General features: G+C 36.6%; 2 protein-coding genes across 2 annotated transcripts; both read left to right on the top strand.

Annotated features, from left to right (window-relative positions):
- The first annotated feature begins 7,637 nt into the window (after window positions 1-7,637).
- LOC112179853 (cytochrome P450 716B1) lies at window positions 7,638-11,559 on the top strand. Its single transcript, XM_024318343.2, has 9 exons — window positions 7,638-7,891; window positions 8,357-8,681; window positions 8,777-8,926; window positions 9,243-9,500; window positions 10,522-10,608; window positions 10,733-10,811; window positions 10,928-11,034; window positions 11,182-11,306; window positions 11,379-11,559. The coding sequence occupies exons 1-9, from the start codon at window positions 7,638-7,640 to the stop codon at window positions 11,476-11,478; spliced, it is 1,485 nt and encodes a 494-aa protein (XP_024174111.1). The 3' UTR covers window positions 11,479-11,559.
- A 1,081-nt stretch (window positions 11,560-12,640) lies between these two features.
- LOC112179661 (60S ribosomal protein L23) lies at window positions 12,641-13,890 on the top strand. Its single transcript, XM_024318117.2, has 2 exons — window positions 12,641-13,236; window positions 13,327-13,890. Exon 2 carries the CDS (start codon window positions 13,330-13,332, stop codon window positions 13,810-13,812), a length of 483 nt encoding a protein of 160 aa, XP_024173885.2. The 5' UTR covers window positions 12,641-13,236; window positions 13,327-13,329; the 3' UTR covers window positions 13,813-13,890.
- Window positions 13,891-17,643: the final 3,753 nt, after the last annotated feature.

Raw genomic sequence — 17,643 nt, forward strand, 5'->3', positions numbered from 1 at the left:
CCATCACCTCTTCTTCCGATCGGCAGTCCCCTTCGATGCGTCATTGGTCGGCAGTCCCCTTCGGGTGGCATGAGATGACTAATTGGCAGTCCCCCTTAATCATCATCTGTTTTGAGATATGAGTAATTTAACGAGATGTTTGAAGTATCCTTATGTATTTGAGGGATTTGAGATTTTAAAGAGATTTCGAGATGTTCTATTTTATGTGATTGAGATTTCAGTAAAGATGATGATTAAGAGTGTTTTCAAGATTTTCACTGCATGCGAGGTTTTAGAGAATATCTTGGGAAAGCATTAAGTTTTACTTGTTTATTCGAAATTACTTATTTTTCGTCCACTCACTCTAACGGTTTTCAAATGCTTTTCCCCTGAATCCTTCGGTTTCAAATGCCCAGTTTGCAGGTCAGATTAGCTTGAGGTCGAGCGTACATGGGGTTGAGGCATTGCTATCATAGTTTTCGAATTATAAAAATATCGATCCTGTATCTTGTATTCTATTCTTTTTTACAGCTGGTGCATGAGATTGCTCTGATAACCCATGAGATTGATGTTTTTAAGTTCAGAATTGTTTTTGTGAAATAGGAGATGTTGTGTTTTAGGGAGCATGGTGTCTCCAAAAGAATAAGGTTAGATTATTATAGAAGTGTAAATATCTTTCTACAGGTTTTGGATAGTCTACTTTTAGATGAAGTTCCGCCAAAATTTTTGGTAGAATTTCTTCTAAGGTGGGCCTCGCATGGCCACTTCAGATTTTAGGGTGAAATCTGGGGCGGGTTCTGTTAGTTGGTATCAGAGCGTTAGGTTGACAGATTCTGTAGACTTGTTTTGATCTAGTTACCTTATATGCTTGATGTTACTCAGTACTTCCCGAGTGATGGGCCCACTACAGCGGTTCCCATCAATTACTGTTCGGTGCTGAAGTACTCATCAAGTGTGTAAGGTACATGGTTAGTTGATTTTCCTTCAGGTGCTATGCCTCTTTTACGCCAACCTCATAGGGATTTCTCTGCGTATCAGATTATTTACGTGTATTGCACCTTTTCCTGGTGATGGTAATGTTAGATTACTTTACAAGTTTGAGTTATGTACGAAATGTGATCCGAGGGAATGTGGTGATTATCTCTCCCTCAATGTTAACAAGTTTGTTGGGGCAAGGTTTAAGGTGCAAGACTGGAGTTCGATTTTGTGTTTGATTGTTAGAGATGAGTGGACATAGCTTTAGGCTATCTCTAACTGCTATAATTGCTTTAGAATTAGAATTGTTGATGGAAATGGAACTAGTTATATTAGTGGTTCTGACGTTGAACCAAGTTTCAGGAGTTGTGTTACATGATGTGGTGTGTTATGTAAGCAACATTTTGGGATATCATTGATAGTTATTGGAGATTACTTGGAAATCATGACTGGTTATCTTGGGCCTTTGACCTGACCATGATATTTGGATTTAGTTTTGTTCGGACAGGAAGAAATTGATTCTAGATACATTGACTTATAATTGATGGTTAAGCATGTTGAGGTAGATACTCGATCATTTCACCAGATAAAATGTAGCTGAGGGTGAACTATCTCTTTAGTTTTGCTTCTTTTGAACAACTTACTGACATTTTAACAAAAGGCTTAGACTCTTCTCCAGTTTAAATACTTGTGTAACAACTTTATGCTTGGTCGATCCCCAGCATAAGGTTGAGGGGCGATGTAAGCTATATCAAGAAAGAAGCCAAGCTAAAAAAGTCAATGGCAAGCGCAAGGTCAACAAATTCTGTAATAGTTTGCGACACGTGTCCAATAATGATTGGTCAGTAAGAAAGGGTTGTTAGAAGGCAGTGCACAATAGAAAGTTGTTAAGTTTGTTAAGCACCTACTTAGGCCCTAAGCAATCTTCTAGTTTCAAATAGAAAAGCAATGTAATGATAAATGTAACGATCGAGTACAAGCAATACAAGTTCATCTTCCTTCTTCAATCTCTCTCTCTTTCTCCTTTTCTGCTCTCAATCCCTATACCTTAGAATTACCTTCCGCATAAGGAGACTCTAAGTTGCTTAGTGACTATATGTTGGGGAGAGTTTCATTTCCATGGAAAATCAAAGCCTTAGTAGTTGATATTAAGACTATTACGGCTTCTTTTTCTTTTATAAGATTTAGACATTTTTTTTTTTTAAAGGGCTGGTACAGCTGACCTCAAACTTCTATTAATGAAACAGCAGAATACATGGTAGGGGAACATGGTGCCGTAACCCCAAATTACAATTAGCATCAAGAGAATGTCCCGCAATAATTGTAGGAATCCCTACAAAATCAATGTATTCTAACATGCACAAATTAGAAATGGTTGCACTTCTGACAATTTCATTTGCTTTACAAGATTCGTGACATGCCGGAAATATCACACTCATGAAGAGCATCAGTAACAAATAAAAATAGTTTTCCCATTATGTTGCCAGTCAGAAATAAGATTGATGACACTTTGTTTCATTATGACACTATAAGGTTGCGTCCATTTAGCAACGACTCGCCACCTGTCTAGGCCAAACAAGGCACATCAAGTACGCAAGCCGGGACTAAGCCCACTGAGCCCTACTGCAGATTGGTAGGGACTTATTGTAATAAAAACCTACGTAACCAAAATAACTATAATATGTAACAAATAAATAAAGAAAGCCCACCAAGAAAAGCCCAGCAGCCTAGGAGAGACTCAGATTACATCTACCCCAGCAACGTGGTTGCGGACAACGGTGTTGACAAATCTGCATCTCCACTAGAACTCCACAACCCCAATGATAGGGAAAATGCCACCGCCGCTAGCGCTCCACCCTTGCGCACATTCACCGCCCCTGCTCTGATCGGATACAGACAAATAGGCATAGTTGTACTTGACATACCCTCTCTGGAATCAAGCCAGATGACACTTCCGGGCTCTTATTTAAGCTTCGACTCCACCTTTATCCCTCACCAATGGATTACAGAACAGATTTGCCCATCCGATGATGACGTCCTGAAGACGAGCTGCCGAACGGGGCTGTGAAAACGCTGACCTCCAAGCAAACTCAAACTGTTTCACAAACGCTCCAAAAAACAGGGAGTAACTCCTAATTTAGACATGTGTTTAGAGAAACTAATTTTGTGGCAGATTGATAAACTTGCTAGCTTTGATATGAGGGATAGGGTTTTAGCTATGGGTTCTTAACCCAAAGCACAAAAATAGACTAAAACTATTCCACTTACCCCAGCAACAAAATTTTATTCCCACTACCACAATTTAAGATAAAATGACCGTTTTAACCTCGATTTAATTAATAAATTACAAATACCCTCTCTCCTATCTCTCTCCCTCCCTCACCGGCGATTTCTTTTGCCTTATCTCTCTCTCTCTCGGCCAGCGCACGGCCTTCAGCTCAATCTCTGGTCTAGATGGCTGGCGGTGAGACGAGGCCGACGATCACGTCGACAGAGGTGATACATCGGTGAAGGTGCAGATCCAATGGACGACCTCAAAAGCCGCTTTGTCGTTTCGCAGCAAAACGAACCTGAATCACACGGCGACGACGGCCTGGCCTTTATGGTTGACGAGCTCCGCAGGATACGAGTCGAGGAACTCCGGCGTGAGGTCCCCGTTGCGACGTTTCAATGGTGTTATCGTTGGTTGACGAGCTCCGCAGGCTACGCCGAGAAGCCGCTGGAGGCCTTGAAGGAGATTCAGTCACTTGTGCTGCCGGTGAGCTTTGGCCTTCTGCTATCGCTTTGATCTTCAAATGGGCTTTCTGGGCCTTTGTTGTTGATCGTGCTCGTGTCGCCGGAGGAGTTGAATTGGAGGAAGAGTGCGTCGTAGTGATATGAAAATGAGGTGTTGTGACGTGTCTGCAATTGGATTCGAAGGATATGAAAAAGAGACTCAGGGGCTGTTTCTTCGAGCTAGGTGGTCAACTGGTCATGATGCAAATTAAGTGCAGAACCAAAAAGAGAAGAAAGTTGAAAGTCTAGCAGAACTGCAAAAGAAAAAGACGGGCTTGAAAGTTGAAACTCTAAAAAAGGTTACGTATAAGACAAAATGGCAAGGTGGAGCACAACAATACCAATTTGGTGCCCAGAGCATTTCTGGGTGCCTAAATCAACTTCTTTGTTTTGTTTTGGTTTTTTTAAGACTCTTGGCAGAAGGCTAAGAAGGCGAGAAGGAAAGAAAAGAAACAAAATGTTATTATCTCGTAATAATAAAGGTCTATTGGGGGGTAATAGACGTCTATTGAGGGGCAATAGACGTTTTAAATTGATGTAATATTCTCATTTTTTTCCTTTAATCAAAGTTTTATTTGTCTAAATCTAGAAAGATTTGTTCATATTCTGGTGACTGAAAGTCCTATTGGGGGACAATAGACGTCTATTGGGGGGCAATACATGGTTGATGGTCTTCTATTGGGGGGCAATACATGGCTAATAGACGTCTATTAGGGGCAATAGATGTCTATTGGGGTAATAAACATTTTCGGTGAGGTTTTTTGAAAGGTCCGATGGGTGGCGGCTGGTGACCGGAATCCGGCGAAAGTTGGCAAGATTCCGGTGACCGGATTCCGGTTGCCGGTGACCGGCTCCGTCGAAGTCTCATATGGTTTCTCTCTCTACCATTCTCTCTCTCTAAGTAACAAAGGGCAAGGGTAAAATGGTATTAAAAAAAATTAAAAACAAAAAAAAAATTCTTAATGGGGTGTTAAGGAAGACTTCCTTAGAGTGTTTTGGGTAAGAGAGAATTAAAAAAACTTAATGGGGTAAGTGGGAAAAAAATCCCTAAAAATAGGGTAAATAGACAAAAACCCTTTAGCTATTTACATAACTGCCTTTCCCTTTCTGTATCCCAAGAATTTTAGTTGGATTAGCTACATAGGAGAGCTGTTAGAGACTTTGTTTTGTAGTCTGTTTTTTGTTTTCCTTTCTTCCATCAAAAACAAAAATAATAGTATTGTGTGGTATCCAACGAAACAAACCAGGTAACTGGAGTTGTTGGCATGAGTAAATAAGTCGACTCTAATGTTACTTTTTCATTAGCTTACCGACATGGAACTGCAATGTTCACTTTCTTTGTATACAGTTTTGGACAGCTATGTGATGGTGGTCATTGGCATTCCTTCTTGACCATATCTACAGATCAGACAATACTCCCAAGAGATTAATTAACTTAAGTAATAGTACGTGACAGAGAATCTTCAAAATTTTCAGGGACATAAAGACTTCCTGAATCATTCAAGTTCACAGGGCTTCGCTTATTGCGAAACACAGCTGTCTAGTATCTCATGTATTGCATCAAGTATCTTACGAATACGATTGATTAGTTAAATGATTCACTGTATGCAAGAAAGAATCATTTCATGCAAGAAAGAATAGTTTCATGCATATATAGTCCAAAATGTGGTTGCTAGGAATACAACGAACCAATGAGAATATTTCTGCATTACAAATTATATTTGAGAGCTTAGTTGAAACCACTACATAGCTTAATACTCCAACTTTGAGACTGTCCATTGATATCATAACTTAGTTATAAAGTAATCGATTATTAAATTCATAGACAGATATTATGATAAACTAATATGAGATTCACATTTAAAACGAATTGGCAATGGATGAAGTGGCCCAAACTCTTATAAACCCATAGATAATGTCTCAATTTTTTTTATATGAGATCTATACTCTCAACATTAATAAGCTTAGGAATGTCTAGCACTTAGCAACAATTTGTCTTATGTTGAGGATAGCATCTTCTACATAATTAAAAGGCATATTTAGGATCATGCATGGTTCTTCACAACCTCAATATCTAAATTCAATGTCTTATGTTGAGGAAGCATCTTCTAAATAATTAAAAGGCATATTTAGGATCATGATTCTTCACAACCTCAATATCTAAATTCAATATATCTGTGTGTGTAGGGAGGATTTAGAGAGGACCTCCTTAAACCTAAAAAGTGAGGATGTTTTTATTTTTAACTTATAGTTTAATAATCTAAACCACTCATCCTCTAGTTACATACACACATATGAATCCTACTAAATAATTAGCCAAATCGAAAACGTTTAACCATTTAATTAGCACAATATATATTTTAATTTTATCTAATTGACCACATTTGTTTACACAATTTTGAATGACCAAATGATTATTCATTTGGTTGATTTTTGTGGACACAATTCTTGCATAGGATTCTAAAGGATCAACGGTTGAGATCATTAAATTAGGTTACATACTAGTGTAAAACAGTGAAAATCATTCTCTCTAGAACGGGCCACTATATATATATATATATATATAGGGCCCTTCTAGTGAGGGATCCTTTTTTTTGGTATTTTATAGGGATAGAGCATTAGATCAACTTTTCGATCATATTTTCACATCTCAACCATTCCGTTTTTAGGTCCTAATGTATATATCACTTCTGCAAATGTTCAGCCAATTTGATGATCGTTAAGGCATCCAAAACTGCAATTTACCATTATAAACACGAACGGTTCCGGTTCGACAGATTCGGTCCGTTCGTGTAAATTGCAGTTTTGGATGCCTTAACGATCACCAATTTGGCTGAAAATTTGCAGAAGTGATCTATACATTAAGACCTAAAAACTGAACGGTTAAGATGTGAAAATATGATCGAAAAATTGGTCTAATGCCTATCCCTATAAAAGACAAAAAAAGGGATCCCATAGTGGAAGCCCTCTATATCGATATATATATATATATATATATATATATATATATAGCCTTTCTAATGAGTGATCTTTGTTTTTTTGTTGCCATTTTAAGGGATCCCTTATTAGATCACTTTTCGATCACATATCTATATTTCAACTATTCAGTTTTTAGGTCTATACGAGTAGATCATCTCTGCAAATTTTGAGCTTAACTAATAATCGTTAAGGCATTCAAAATTGTGATTTACAATTATAAACATAAACAATTCAATTTTGACAGATTTAGTTCGCCCATTGATCTAATCTAGTTCGATACCTAAACGGTCACCAATTTGGCTGAAAATTTGCAGAGATAATCTACTGAAATAGACCAAAGAAGTGAACTGTCGAGATGCCGATATGTGATCGAAAAGTGAGTCTCACAAAGAATCCCTAAAATGACTAAAAAAATGAATCTCTTAGTAGAACGACCCTTTATATTTATATACAGGGCCCTTCTAGTGAGAGACCCTTTTTTTTGCTCATTTAAAGAGATAGCTTATTAGACCCATTTTTCGATCACATATCCAAATCTCAACAGTTTAGTTTTTAGGTCTACATGAGTAGATCACCTCTGCAAATTTTTAGGTCTACATGAGTAGACCACCTCTGTAAATTTTCAGCCAAATTGATAGTCGTTAACCCATTCATAACTGCGATGTATAATTATAAACATGAATAGTTCAGGTTGGACAGATTCGGTTCGTTTATTGATTTAATCTAGTTCGATACCTTAACGATCATCAACTTGGCTACAAATTTGCAGAAGTGATTTATGCATTAAGACCTAAAAACTAAATGGTCGAGATGCTGAAATATGATTGAAAGGGGGTCTCACAAGAGATCCTTTAAATGACCAAAAAAAAAAGGATCAGTTAGTATATATATGTATCATGAGAGTACTGGTTCAACAAAGCTAAGTTAAGATGCTGAGTGCAATATCAAGAGCAGAGTTCCTCTTCCTTGTTAAGAAGTATTATGATGTTCTCATAGTTGCACTACTGTTTTCTATAGGAGTTGCATTTTTCGTCTCTAAATTAGCATGGAGAAAGGTCACAAGTTCCAGAGGTCACATCCCTGGCCGGTTGGGGTTACCCTTTATAGGTGAAACCATTTCTTTTCTGTCAGCAATGAACAGCACAAGAGGATGCTATGATTTTGTCAGACGCCGGCGAATATGGTTAGTTGATATTTATTTTATTTCATGAAATATACTACAAAATGAGTGTCTTTCATCTCCAAGAAAATTACAACATATATTACAAACTCAAAAACAAGGGTGGTCGGCTATTTAAACAAACTTTCTATTTAAAGTTTCTCTCAAGTAATCTCTGCTTCTATAACAACATTTGACCAGAAGATATTAACCATTGAGAACGGAATTAATGCATATGCATCAACATCACAGCTGGTAGTAAGTTGTAGAAACCTGCATCTGAAGGGTCCATGCCATTTTTTTCCCTTCTACTTATGTCAGGCTAGGCATCATGCTTATCCTATACGAACCCCTTGATGTTAATGCAATTATTAAAAGAAAAAAAAACTTTTAATTTCATCGATGCAGTAATGGTATTGTTGGATCCGGTATTGTTTGATTATTCATTTTTCCAATATTAACTTAGAATTGATAATTGTGTTAAACTAGGTACGGGAAGTGGTTCAAGACGAGAATTTTTGGCAAGATCCATGTGTTCGTTCCAAGTACCGAGGGTGCAAAAATGATTTTTTCTAATGATTTTGTTAAGTTCAACAAAGGGTATGTGAAATCATTGGCAGATTGTATTGGAGATAAAAGCGTGTTCTGTGTACCACATGAGGACCATCAAAGGATAAGGCGCTTATTATCAGATCCTTTCTCCATGAATTCTTTATCTTCATATATTGAGAAATTTGATAAAATGCTGAGTCAGAAACTGAAGAAACTAGAACAAGGTGGGAAAAGCTTTGCAGTGCTTGACTTCAGTATGAGGGTAAGGCTTCTTTGCTACTTAATTTAGTATATATAGCAGCTAGGGTATTCAATTAACTTACTGTTCTCTAAAATCCGAATATATCTGATATGCAGATGACGTTTGATGCAATGTGCTGCATGCTAATGAGTGTCACGGATGAGCCCTTGCTAAGGCAGCTTGACAAAGACTGCATTGCAGTCTCGAATGGACTGATATCTGTTCCTGTCATGATTCCAGGCACTAGATATTACAAAGGCATCAAGGTAATGTAAGCTGCCTAGTCGTAGAGGAAAGGAAATATAAGCTAGCCAAGAACTCAATAGCGTGGTCCTCCAAAATATGTGTGTCGGTCCACAAATATACCTACACTATTGGCCAATTCCCAAACAGATTAAACTTGTACAGTCAGAGTGTTTGTCACTTACAGCCATGGACAAACTAGTGTGGCTGGATATCAACAATCAGTTACTGATAATAAAATTAATTCATCAATTTTAAATTAGTACTAGTGTTTTGTAATATCTGAATAGTGCCTCTTGTAACTTAACCAGTGCACACTAAGAGTGGTTAACGCTGCAGGCACGCAGACGTCTTTTGGAAACCTTTAAAGACATGATTGCCAAAAGACGGAGTGGGAAGGAGTGGCCAGAACCAGAAGATTTCCTACAGTCCATGTTACGAAGAGATTCATACCCTCCCAATGAAAAGCTGCAAGACTCGGAAATCATGGACAACCTAATGACACTTCTGATTTCAGGGCAAATCAGCTCTTCAGCTGCAATGATGTGGAGTGTCAAGTTTCTGGATGAGAACCAACAAGTCCAAGACAAACTTAGGGTAAGCCTCCGTCTCAGGCAGTCAGGCCTATCTACATGTCCGCCATTGGTTAAAGGGATTAGTTTTTCTAACCCACATGAACATCTAGTAGATGTTTACTTATTATATCAGTTATAACTGGCATCTGTTAATTATTAGGGATTGAAATTCACGCACTCTATTTTAGAAACCACACCCCCTCCATGAGTAGATGTGTTAATTATTGGGGATTTGAAATTAACATCCTCTATTTTACACACCCCTCTTTACGAGTAATTTTTTAAAAGATATATATGTTTAGGGTTGTCGGTGAGCTGTAATCTGTTGGTAATTATTACCAACATTATAAAGGTCATGAGTTCAATTCTCATTTACATATGAAATTGTGAGGTGAGCTAAGGGGTTTTTAAAAAAAAAAAAAAATATATATATATATATATACACACACAGGGCCCTTCTAGTAAGGAATCCTTTTTTTTTTTGTCGTTTTTAGAGATAGGGCATTAGACTAACTTTCGATCATATTTTGGCAATTTTTAGGAGGGCCCTATATATATATATATATGTGTGTGTGTGTGTGTAGGGTTTATGTGGCTTGTAAAACAGGGGATACCCTCTTTATTATTTAATTAGTTAGTTGTATCATATGGTGTCCTAAGTTATTTATTTTGGTCAGAAATGTGATACCTTGTCACATTAGTTGTGACTGGTGGAGGATCTGGGAATTTGTGTCTATTGACGTTAGATATGATCATGTGAAAATTAATTTGAGTATTACATCTAAAATCAATTGATAATTAATAGAGTGACTCAAATATTTATAAATTCACAGACAAAGTCCTTATTTTCTCATGTGAGATCCATACTCTCAACACGTCCCCACATATGCAGCGAATTTTCAAGTCATACACATAAACAATTTATATTGGGTGATGATGATCACGTGTGACCATGCATGCACAATAAAATAACCTGACTATGATATTATGATAAAATAATTAGATTTCATGAAAAACTGAACAAGAATTATATGAATGTGCAGGAGGAACAATTGTCCATAGCCAGATCCAAGCCCCAAGGAGCATCAGTTACCCTCGAAGATGTTAATAATATGTCATACTGTTGGAAGGTAATGAGCTCGGACGTAGCATATATTCCAATCAGGTTGAATCATTCTACATATACACCGAAATCAGAGCTATTTTACTATTTTAATTATTCCGCGTGTTTTTGTTTTTGTTTTTTTTTTCCAGGTCGTTAAAGAAACACTGAGGATGTCTAATGTGGTTTTGTGGTATCCTCGCGTTGCACTCGGTGACTGTAATATAGAAGGCAAGCTTAAGTATTTCAAATATCTTTCAACTATATACACTAATTAAGCTAATAGCTATTGCTAAAAAGTTGTATGATGGATCAATTAAGTTGTGATTGCATATCTATTTTTGCAGGTATTGAAATAAAGAAAGGGTGGCATGTGAACATTGACGCGACATGCATACACAACGACCCGGATTTGTACCCAGACCCTTTCAAATTCAATCCTTCTAGATTTGATGTACGTAACCAACTTGATCTCTCGATCCATCTCCTACTCTTCATTCGATTTCCATGAATCCTCTAGTTTGGTGGGATTGATTTCCATTGGCTACCTTGGCATTCAGAGAGTCATTAATTATCATTAATTAACCAATGTATATTGCAGGAAATGCAAAAGCCTTACAGTTTCGTACCATTTGGGTCGGGACCCAGGACATGCATGGGAATCAACATGGGCAAGACGACAATGATGGTCTTTCTTCACCGTCTCACTACTGACGTAAATACAAAGCTGATTATTCTCATCTTTATTTCTATTACTGGTTCTCAATTTCATCATCTTCTTCCGTTACTATTTTGCAGGTGGACGGTCGACGATCCTGATACCGGTCTAGAAAAGAATACACATTTGCCTAGACTAAGAAGTGGTTGTCCCATTACCTTGACGGCCTTAAATTGTTAAGTTGTTAGGATTTGCTTTGGCAGATTACTGTTTTGTTAATAATTCCTATTGTTCAAGGAGTGTTTGCTTATTTGACTTATTCCTTCGCCAATTACCACGTTATTAGCTAGGTTGTGTAAAATGTGGGTTGCATCTTTTCAGTTTCAGTTTCTTTGTAAAGGTTATTTTAAAACCAACTCGTTATGTTTAATTAAACTAGCAGGGCCCTCCACCTACTATGTGTGTGAAGATAAGTTAAAAATAGTAGAAAAACTTCCCGTACAACTACCACATTTTCTACTTTTTCAATTTTTTTGTATTTTATAATTTACCATATTATCCTTATTGATTAATTGTATTTCATAGTTTTTTAATATATAAAGGTTAAATTGATAAAAAATTTCAATTTTGGAGAGCAAGCTCTCTTCTCTTAATAATAGTATAGATAAGATCAATTATTCCAACTTTTTACATACTGTGCATAAGAGTTCTTGTTCCTAACATCTAGTGATCAAAGCTCCATTCACTACTAGAAAAACCCCCCAATGCACACAGATATTCACACAGATAGAAATCTGTGTGAGAAACACTGCAATGCACACAAATATCTATGTGAAAATCATATTCACACGGACATTCGTGTGAAATAAATTTTAAAAGTGGAGTTGGAAAATTTCACACGGATTTCCGTGTAAAAACTTATTTCTGCGTCAGAGAATACTGTACATATCAGAACTTCACACTAATTTTCGTATAAATTAAAGTTATACACGAAAATCCGTGTGAGTTTTATTTCAAAATTTAGAGGAAAATAAATTAACTACACTCAAATTTAATAACCATATTTATATCTGACACACTATTCATTGCAGACTTTTGGTTTCACATGAACATCCGTGTATATCAATAATTCTAATATTCACACACAGAAATCTGTATGAATCATATTTTAAAATAGATAAATAAATAAATTAATTACATAATTATTATGGACGTATTTATTTTTAGTACACTATTCCGTGCAGACTTCTAGTTCCACACGGACATCCGTGTGGATTTCTTATCAATAACTTTATCTGTATTTCCATTTTATCTTAATTGAGGTTTTTTTTTTTCATCCCTTAACCTTTCGCTCACCGATCTCCCTTCTATTTGATTGCTCTCCTCAAAATTACCTAACTTCGTCCCTCATGATCCCTTGTCCACATACCATTCTCCATCTTCTAAATCTAAATCAAAAACCACCCATTCCTGACTCATCCCTGTAACATTGGTTTTCTTGTCAAAAAATTCAAAGATTTCATCTGCGTTGGATCATCTTTGTTCTTCCACCTGGAGTCCATTGAAATGATCGGAAGATTTTTTTCTTCCTTGATTTCAACCCTTTTCACAACAGCGCCGTCAATGATCACAAGTCCTGGACTTGGGATGCTTCTTCCTCCGTCTCCGCTTGCAGGTTTCAGAAGCTGGGTCGATTCGGGTCTCCGATTTGCTTAACAGATATTGGGTGGACCATAAATTCTTTGCACACATTCCTTTATTTTTTGTGAGTTTTTCTTGAAACCATTATTTACCGATTTCTTTGCACCATAAAGGAAATTCTGGAACTTGCAGCACCGTTGCTGTTGTACAGATTCGCGAACCCCTCCTTCTCTGGTCCCAGTCGCAGTCAAAGCATGATTTTGGTTCCTCAATTCAAAGCAGATCTTGCCAAGAAGGAGATGTTCTTAAATTCAACTTCTTACCTCAGCTTGTTCTTCATCAATCTTAGATCTGCAGGTAATTAAAGGCATCTCTGTGGATGTTGAACACATCAATTTGTGTTAATCTGATTTTGATTTGCTAATCTTTCTGTTATTTTCTTTGTAGGAAATGATATCATGCAAACAAAGACTCAATTTTGACATATGCCATCAAGTTGGATCTCAGACCATGTCGAAGCGAGGGCGCGGAGGGTCTGCCGGAAACAAGTTCCGGATGTCGCTGGGTCTGCCCGTGGCGGATACGGTGAACTGCGCCGACAACACCGGTGCCAAGAATCTCTACATTATCTCTGTGAAGGGAATCAAGGGTCGTCTGAACCGGTTGCCGTCGGCTTGTGTGGGTGACATGGTCATGGCCACTGTGAAGAAAGGAAAGCCGGACCTCAGGAAGAAGGTGCTGCCAGCTGTCATTGTGAGGCAGCGCAAGCCGTGGCGCCGAAAGGATGGTGTTTTCATGTACTTCGAAGATAATGCTGGTGTCATTGTGAATCCAAAGGGTGAAATGAAAGGATCTGCTATCACTGGGCCTATTGGGAAGGAATGCGCTGATCTGTGGCCAAGAATTGCTAGTGCAGCTAATGCCATAGTTTAAGTGTTTCAAGCCTTACTTTAGATTGGTTTTTTATGATGTTTTCGAATCTGGATATTGGCGTAATCAGTTGTTGTTTAACTCTAGATGAGTATGAAAATTTCCTGGATTTTTACCCGTGTGGTGTTTGAACTTACTATCGTACTACCATGTAGACTCTGATAGTTAAAGGGGGCTTTTGTTCTTAAAAAAAAAAAAAAAAAATCAAGTTGGATCTCAGATATTGTTCCTTCAAGATCAGCAGAATCATCGTGAAGAACATGAAGAACAATTATGACTATAATTTAAATTAAAAGGAGAAATTTAAAAACAAAAATTTAATTTGAATAATCTTAATCCCTTTCTTGTGATATATATAAAAATAATTAGTGGATGGGATAGGAGAACAGCAGCTCCACTGCCGGTAGGACCCATCAAATGCATTCACACGGACAGTCAATTCTGTGTGTAAATAGCATTAGCAACGCCAGTAATACATACCGATTTTTAATCCATCGTTGTACAGTGTGTATTGACGTCTTCACACGGATTTCCGTGTGCAATACTATAATTTCACACGGATTCTCATCCGTGTGTGATGGGTACTTTTTCTAGTAGTGATTGTACGGGGCTGTTGTGAAATTTTAATTAAAACTCGCAAGTGCACGAATCATCGTTAGTATAGTGTGCAAGTACGAGGTCGTTTCAACTGAGGATTGATAATCAATTTAAATCCTAACCTAATTAATCCAAACACAAAAACACATAAACAATCAAACTGAAGAAAATGGTTTTAAGGTTTTCGAATAAAGAAATAATGTGAAACAAACAAGCAAACAAAATAAAGTTGAAAACCAAAGATGATGGAACCTAGGGTATCAGAATTAACCACTAACAATCATATTTATGTTTCGATGCAATTAATAGATTCTTTTGTTTCTTTTGAAGACAATTCCCGTATCTAAGTCCAAGTACGGCACTTAGACCAGAGTTTTCCTTAAGTGTATGATTCTCTCCAGGTACGGCAGAGGCCGTATATCCTAACATGCAGTTTATCCAGGTACGACATAAATTTAACACTTATGACTCATTACGTACTAGAAAACAAGAGAATCATGCAAACCATTACTTTAGGTACGACAATAATGTAATTCACAACTCTTAATCACAAGAAGCTAGTTTGAATTATATTGCAAGTACGCCTCCAATTCATCTTCTAATTACTAGATGCAATGCCCTAAGGCGATCAATCAAAGAACTTAAAGATAAAGCATCAATTCAAATAGTGACTAAGAATTCATCATAATGAAACTATAAATCCATCAATATAACATCAAAGTACATAAACAATCATGCTAAGGCATCATCCTAACCCTAGAAAAATGTTTAGTAAAATATATTTAAATAAAACATAGGAAAGAATGGAAGGGGAAAGATGGGGAAGATGGATGAGTTGTCTCTGCTCCTTAGGCGTCTACATTATGCTCCTGAGACTTTTTTTCATGTAAATTCGTGCTCCCTTATATAGGGAAAATTTTTGCTCATCTCTGGCTTCAAGTTTCCTTGTAAAACTTGGGTTTAGATTCATTTTTTCATTTGGAATGGGAAAACCTTGAAATATCTCTTGTAGAAGTAGGAATACATGTGCTCTTTGAATCCTAATCTGAATTAACTTCCTTGAAATATTAAGATTGACGATCTAGTGCCACGAAACTTGAGTTCTCCACGAATGGTTGTAAATTCCAGAGCAGATTTCCTGTTTGACCTATCTTCACTCAAATAATCATAACTTTCTCCAGAAGTATCAAAATTGAGATCCGTAAAATTCAACAGAAAGTAGACATCCGTAGCTTTCTATGAATAGAAGGCTCATTGTCTGATTCGATCTGGGTTACTCCCAGTAATTCGGGGAAGTTGAATGTTCTGCACAGACAGATTCCCAGTCTCAGATTGCACATTGCCTTTCAATCCTACTTAGCTCATTTTGGCTTATTTTCTTCTTTCTATGGAACAAACCACAAAAACACTAAAAGATGTAAATGAATCATGATAAGGAGAACTAAACATAAAAACCAAGATTAAGAGACATAGAAATATAGGATAATATGAGCACATCAAATACCCCCACACTTAGACTTAATTGCTAGTCCTCAAGCAAAGCAACGAAAACTAAAAACTCAAAGACACAAAACAAAACAAACAAAAACACACTAAGCCTTTCAACGTTAGTTTCAAAAATCTCTTACTTTTATGGCATCAAGATTAGCACAACAACTAAGAATCAATCCAACATTTATTTGAGAGTTAACAAAAACATATAACTCAACATATATATAAACATGTAGGACATGGGGGCAACATTGGTGATATTAATCTCAACATGCTTCAAACAAGTTATGACTCAAATCCTCACAGGTTTACCCTGTTTTTTCTCTCAGATTCATTGGCTCATGCAAAAGCATATATTCACTCAAGTTATATGTGAGAGAGATAATATATAAGACAAACAAATAGCTCACATGTATAGAAAGAAAAAGCTTTTTCTGAAAATATTTTTTTCAAGTGTGATCTCATGAAGGATACCAACTACTTGCACAAATGGACCCAAGCCATATGTTCAACTCTTATAACTCATCTCCACAAATCAAAGGTTGCTCTTTTTAAGGATAAAAGAGGTCTTATAATTAAGGTTGTAATGGGGCCAAGGCTTAGGGTTTATAGAAACAAAGGGATAGGAAAATTACAAAGTATCCTAAAAACCTAGTAGAGCTCTTGTTGATGTAGAGAGACAATCTTGAAATTCCACCAAGTAGAAACGTTATAGAGGTCCTTCAAAGTCTTTATAAAGGGCTAAACTTCCTTTGAACACTTGTGAATTAGACAAAGACCAAATTTTTCTTGAATGGGCCTTCACTTCAAAGCAAACTCCAAATCCACAATGGGGGGACTAAAATCCATAGACACTTATCATTTTTTTTCCCTCACATATAATTTTTCCACTTTCTTTGTTTCTTCTTCTCTTCTTCAATTTTTTTTTTTTACACTTTTCACGGCATATACATACATGCATTTTTTTTTCTATGGACATGTCTTACCCCCACACTTGAACTTCCTTCTCTTCTCCATCTTCATTCTTGATGCCAAAAACCTCTTGTATGTCTAAAAAATTAGCTCCACTAAGTCTTTAGAACAAAAGCTAAAGTTGTAACTATACTAAGGTTTAGGGGTTAAGGACTATGAGGGTGATGAAAGAAAAGGCTCAATGTAGGCTCAAAGGGATTTATCTATGGGGGTTGCACATCTTGTGCACACAAATAGGGACAAAGACTTATTTGGCAATGATGATAATTTCCTAGGGTGCCTTTATCCTTTCCAAGGTCCAAGCATATATTGATAAAAGTCTCAACAAGTATAAGAGTGAATTCTAGCATTCTATAGTCCATTAAACTTAATCTATGGCAAGCAATCATTCAAGATGAAAGAATGATGAGATCAACAAAATCATCGCCAATAAAATAAGATGACATATATTTTTTTTCATTTAACACTCAACAAAGAAAATGCAAATAGGCTGAAATATCTCACATAAGTTATGTATGAATCAAAAACTTATCTTAACATGCTCTTTTCTGTACCATGTAAGCAAGACCACATCCACTACACATACATATGACAATCATACATTCTTATTAACCAAAGAATAAAGTCAAACATCATCTCAATTTTATGATCCTCTTAAGCCATGATTTCTAAAATATATACTCATCATAGTTGTTGAAAGGCCTAAGACTCAAGAAAATCAAAAACAAAAAACAAAGACGCAAAAACAACAAAGAAAACGAAAAAAAAAATATT

Source organism: Rosa chinensis, chromosome 7 (genome assembly GCF_002994745.2).
Source record: "Rosa chinensis cultivar Old Blush chromosome 7, RchiOBHm-V2, whole genome shotgun sequence".
Classification (NCBI taxonomy): Eukaryota; Viridiplantae; Streptophyta; class Magnoliopsida; order Rosales; family Rosaceae; genus Rosa; species Rosa chinensis.

Coding starts and splice junctions, on each gene's coding strand:
- LOC112179661 (XM_024318117.2), top strand. CDS start 13,330: ATGATATCATGCAAACAAAGACTCAATTTTGACATATGCCATCAAGTT.
- LOC112179853 (XM_024318343.2), top strand. CDS start 7,638: ATGCTGAGTGCAATATCAAGAGCAGAGTTCCTCTTCCTTGTTAAGAAG. Junction 11,035..11,181: donor TCAATCCTTCTAGATTTGAT/GTACGTAACCAA, acceptor TGTATATTGCAG/GAAATGCAAAAGCCTTACAG. Junction 11,307..11,378: donor ACTACTGACGTAAATACAAA/GCTGATTATTCT, acceptor ACTATTTTGCAG/GTGGACGGTCGACGATCCTG.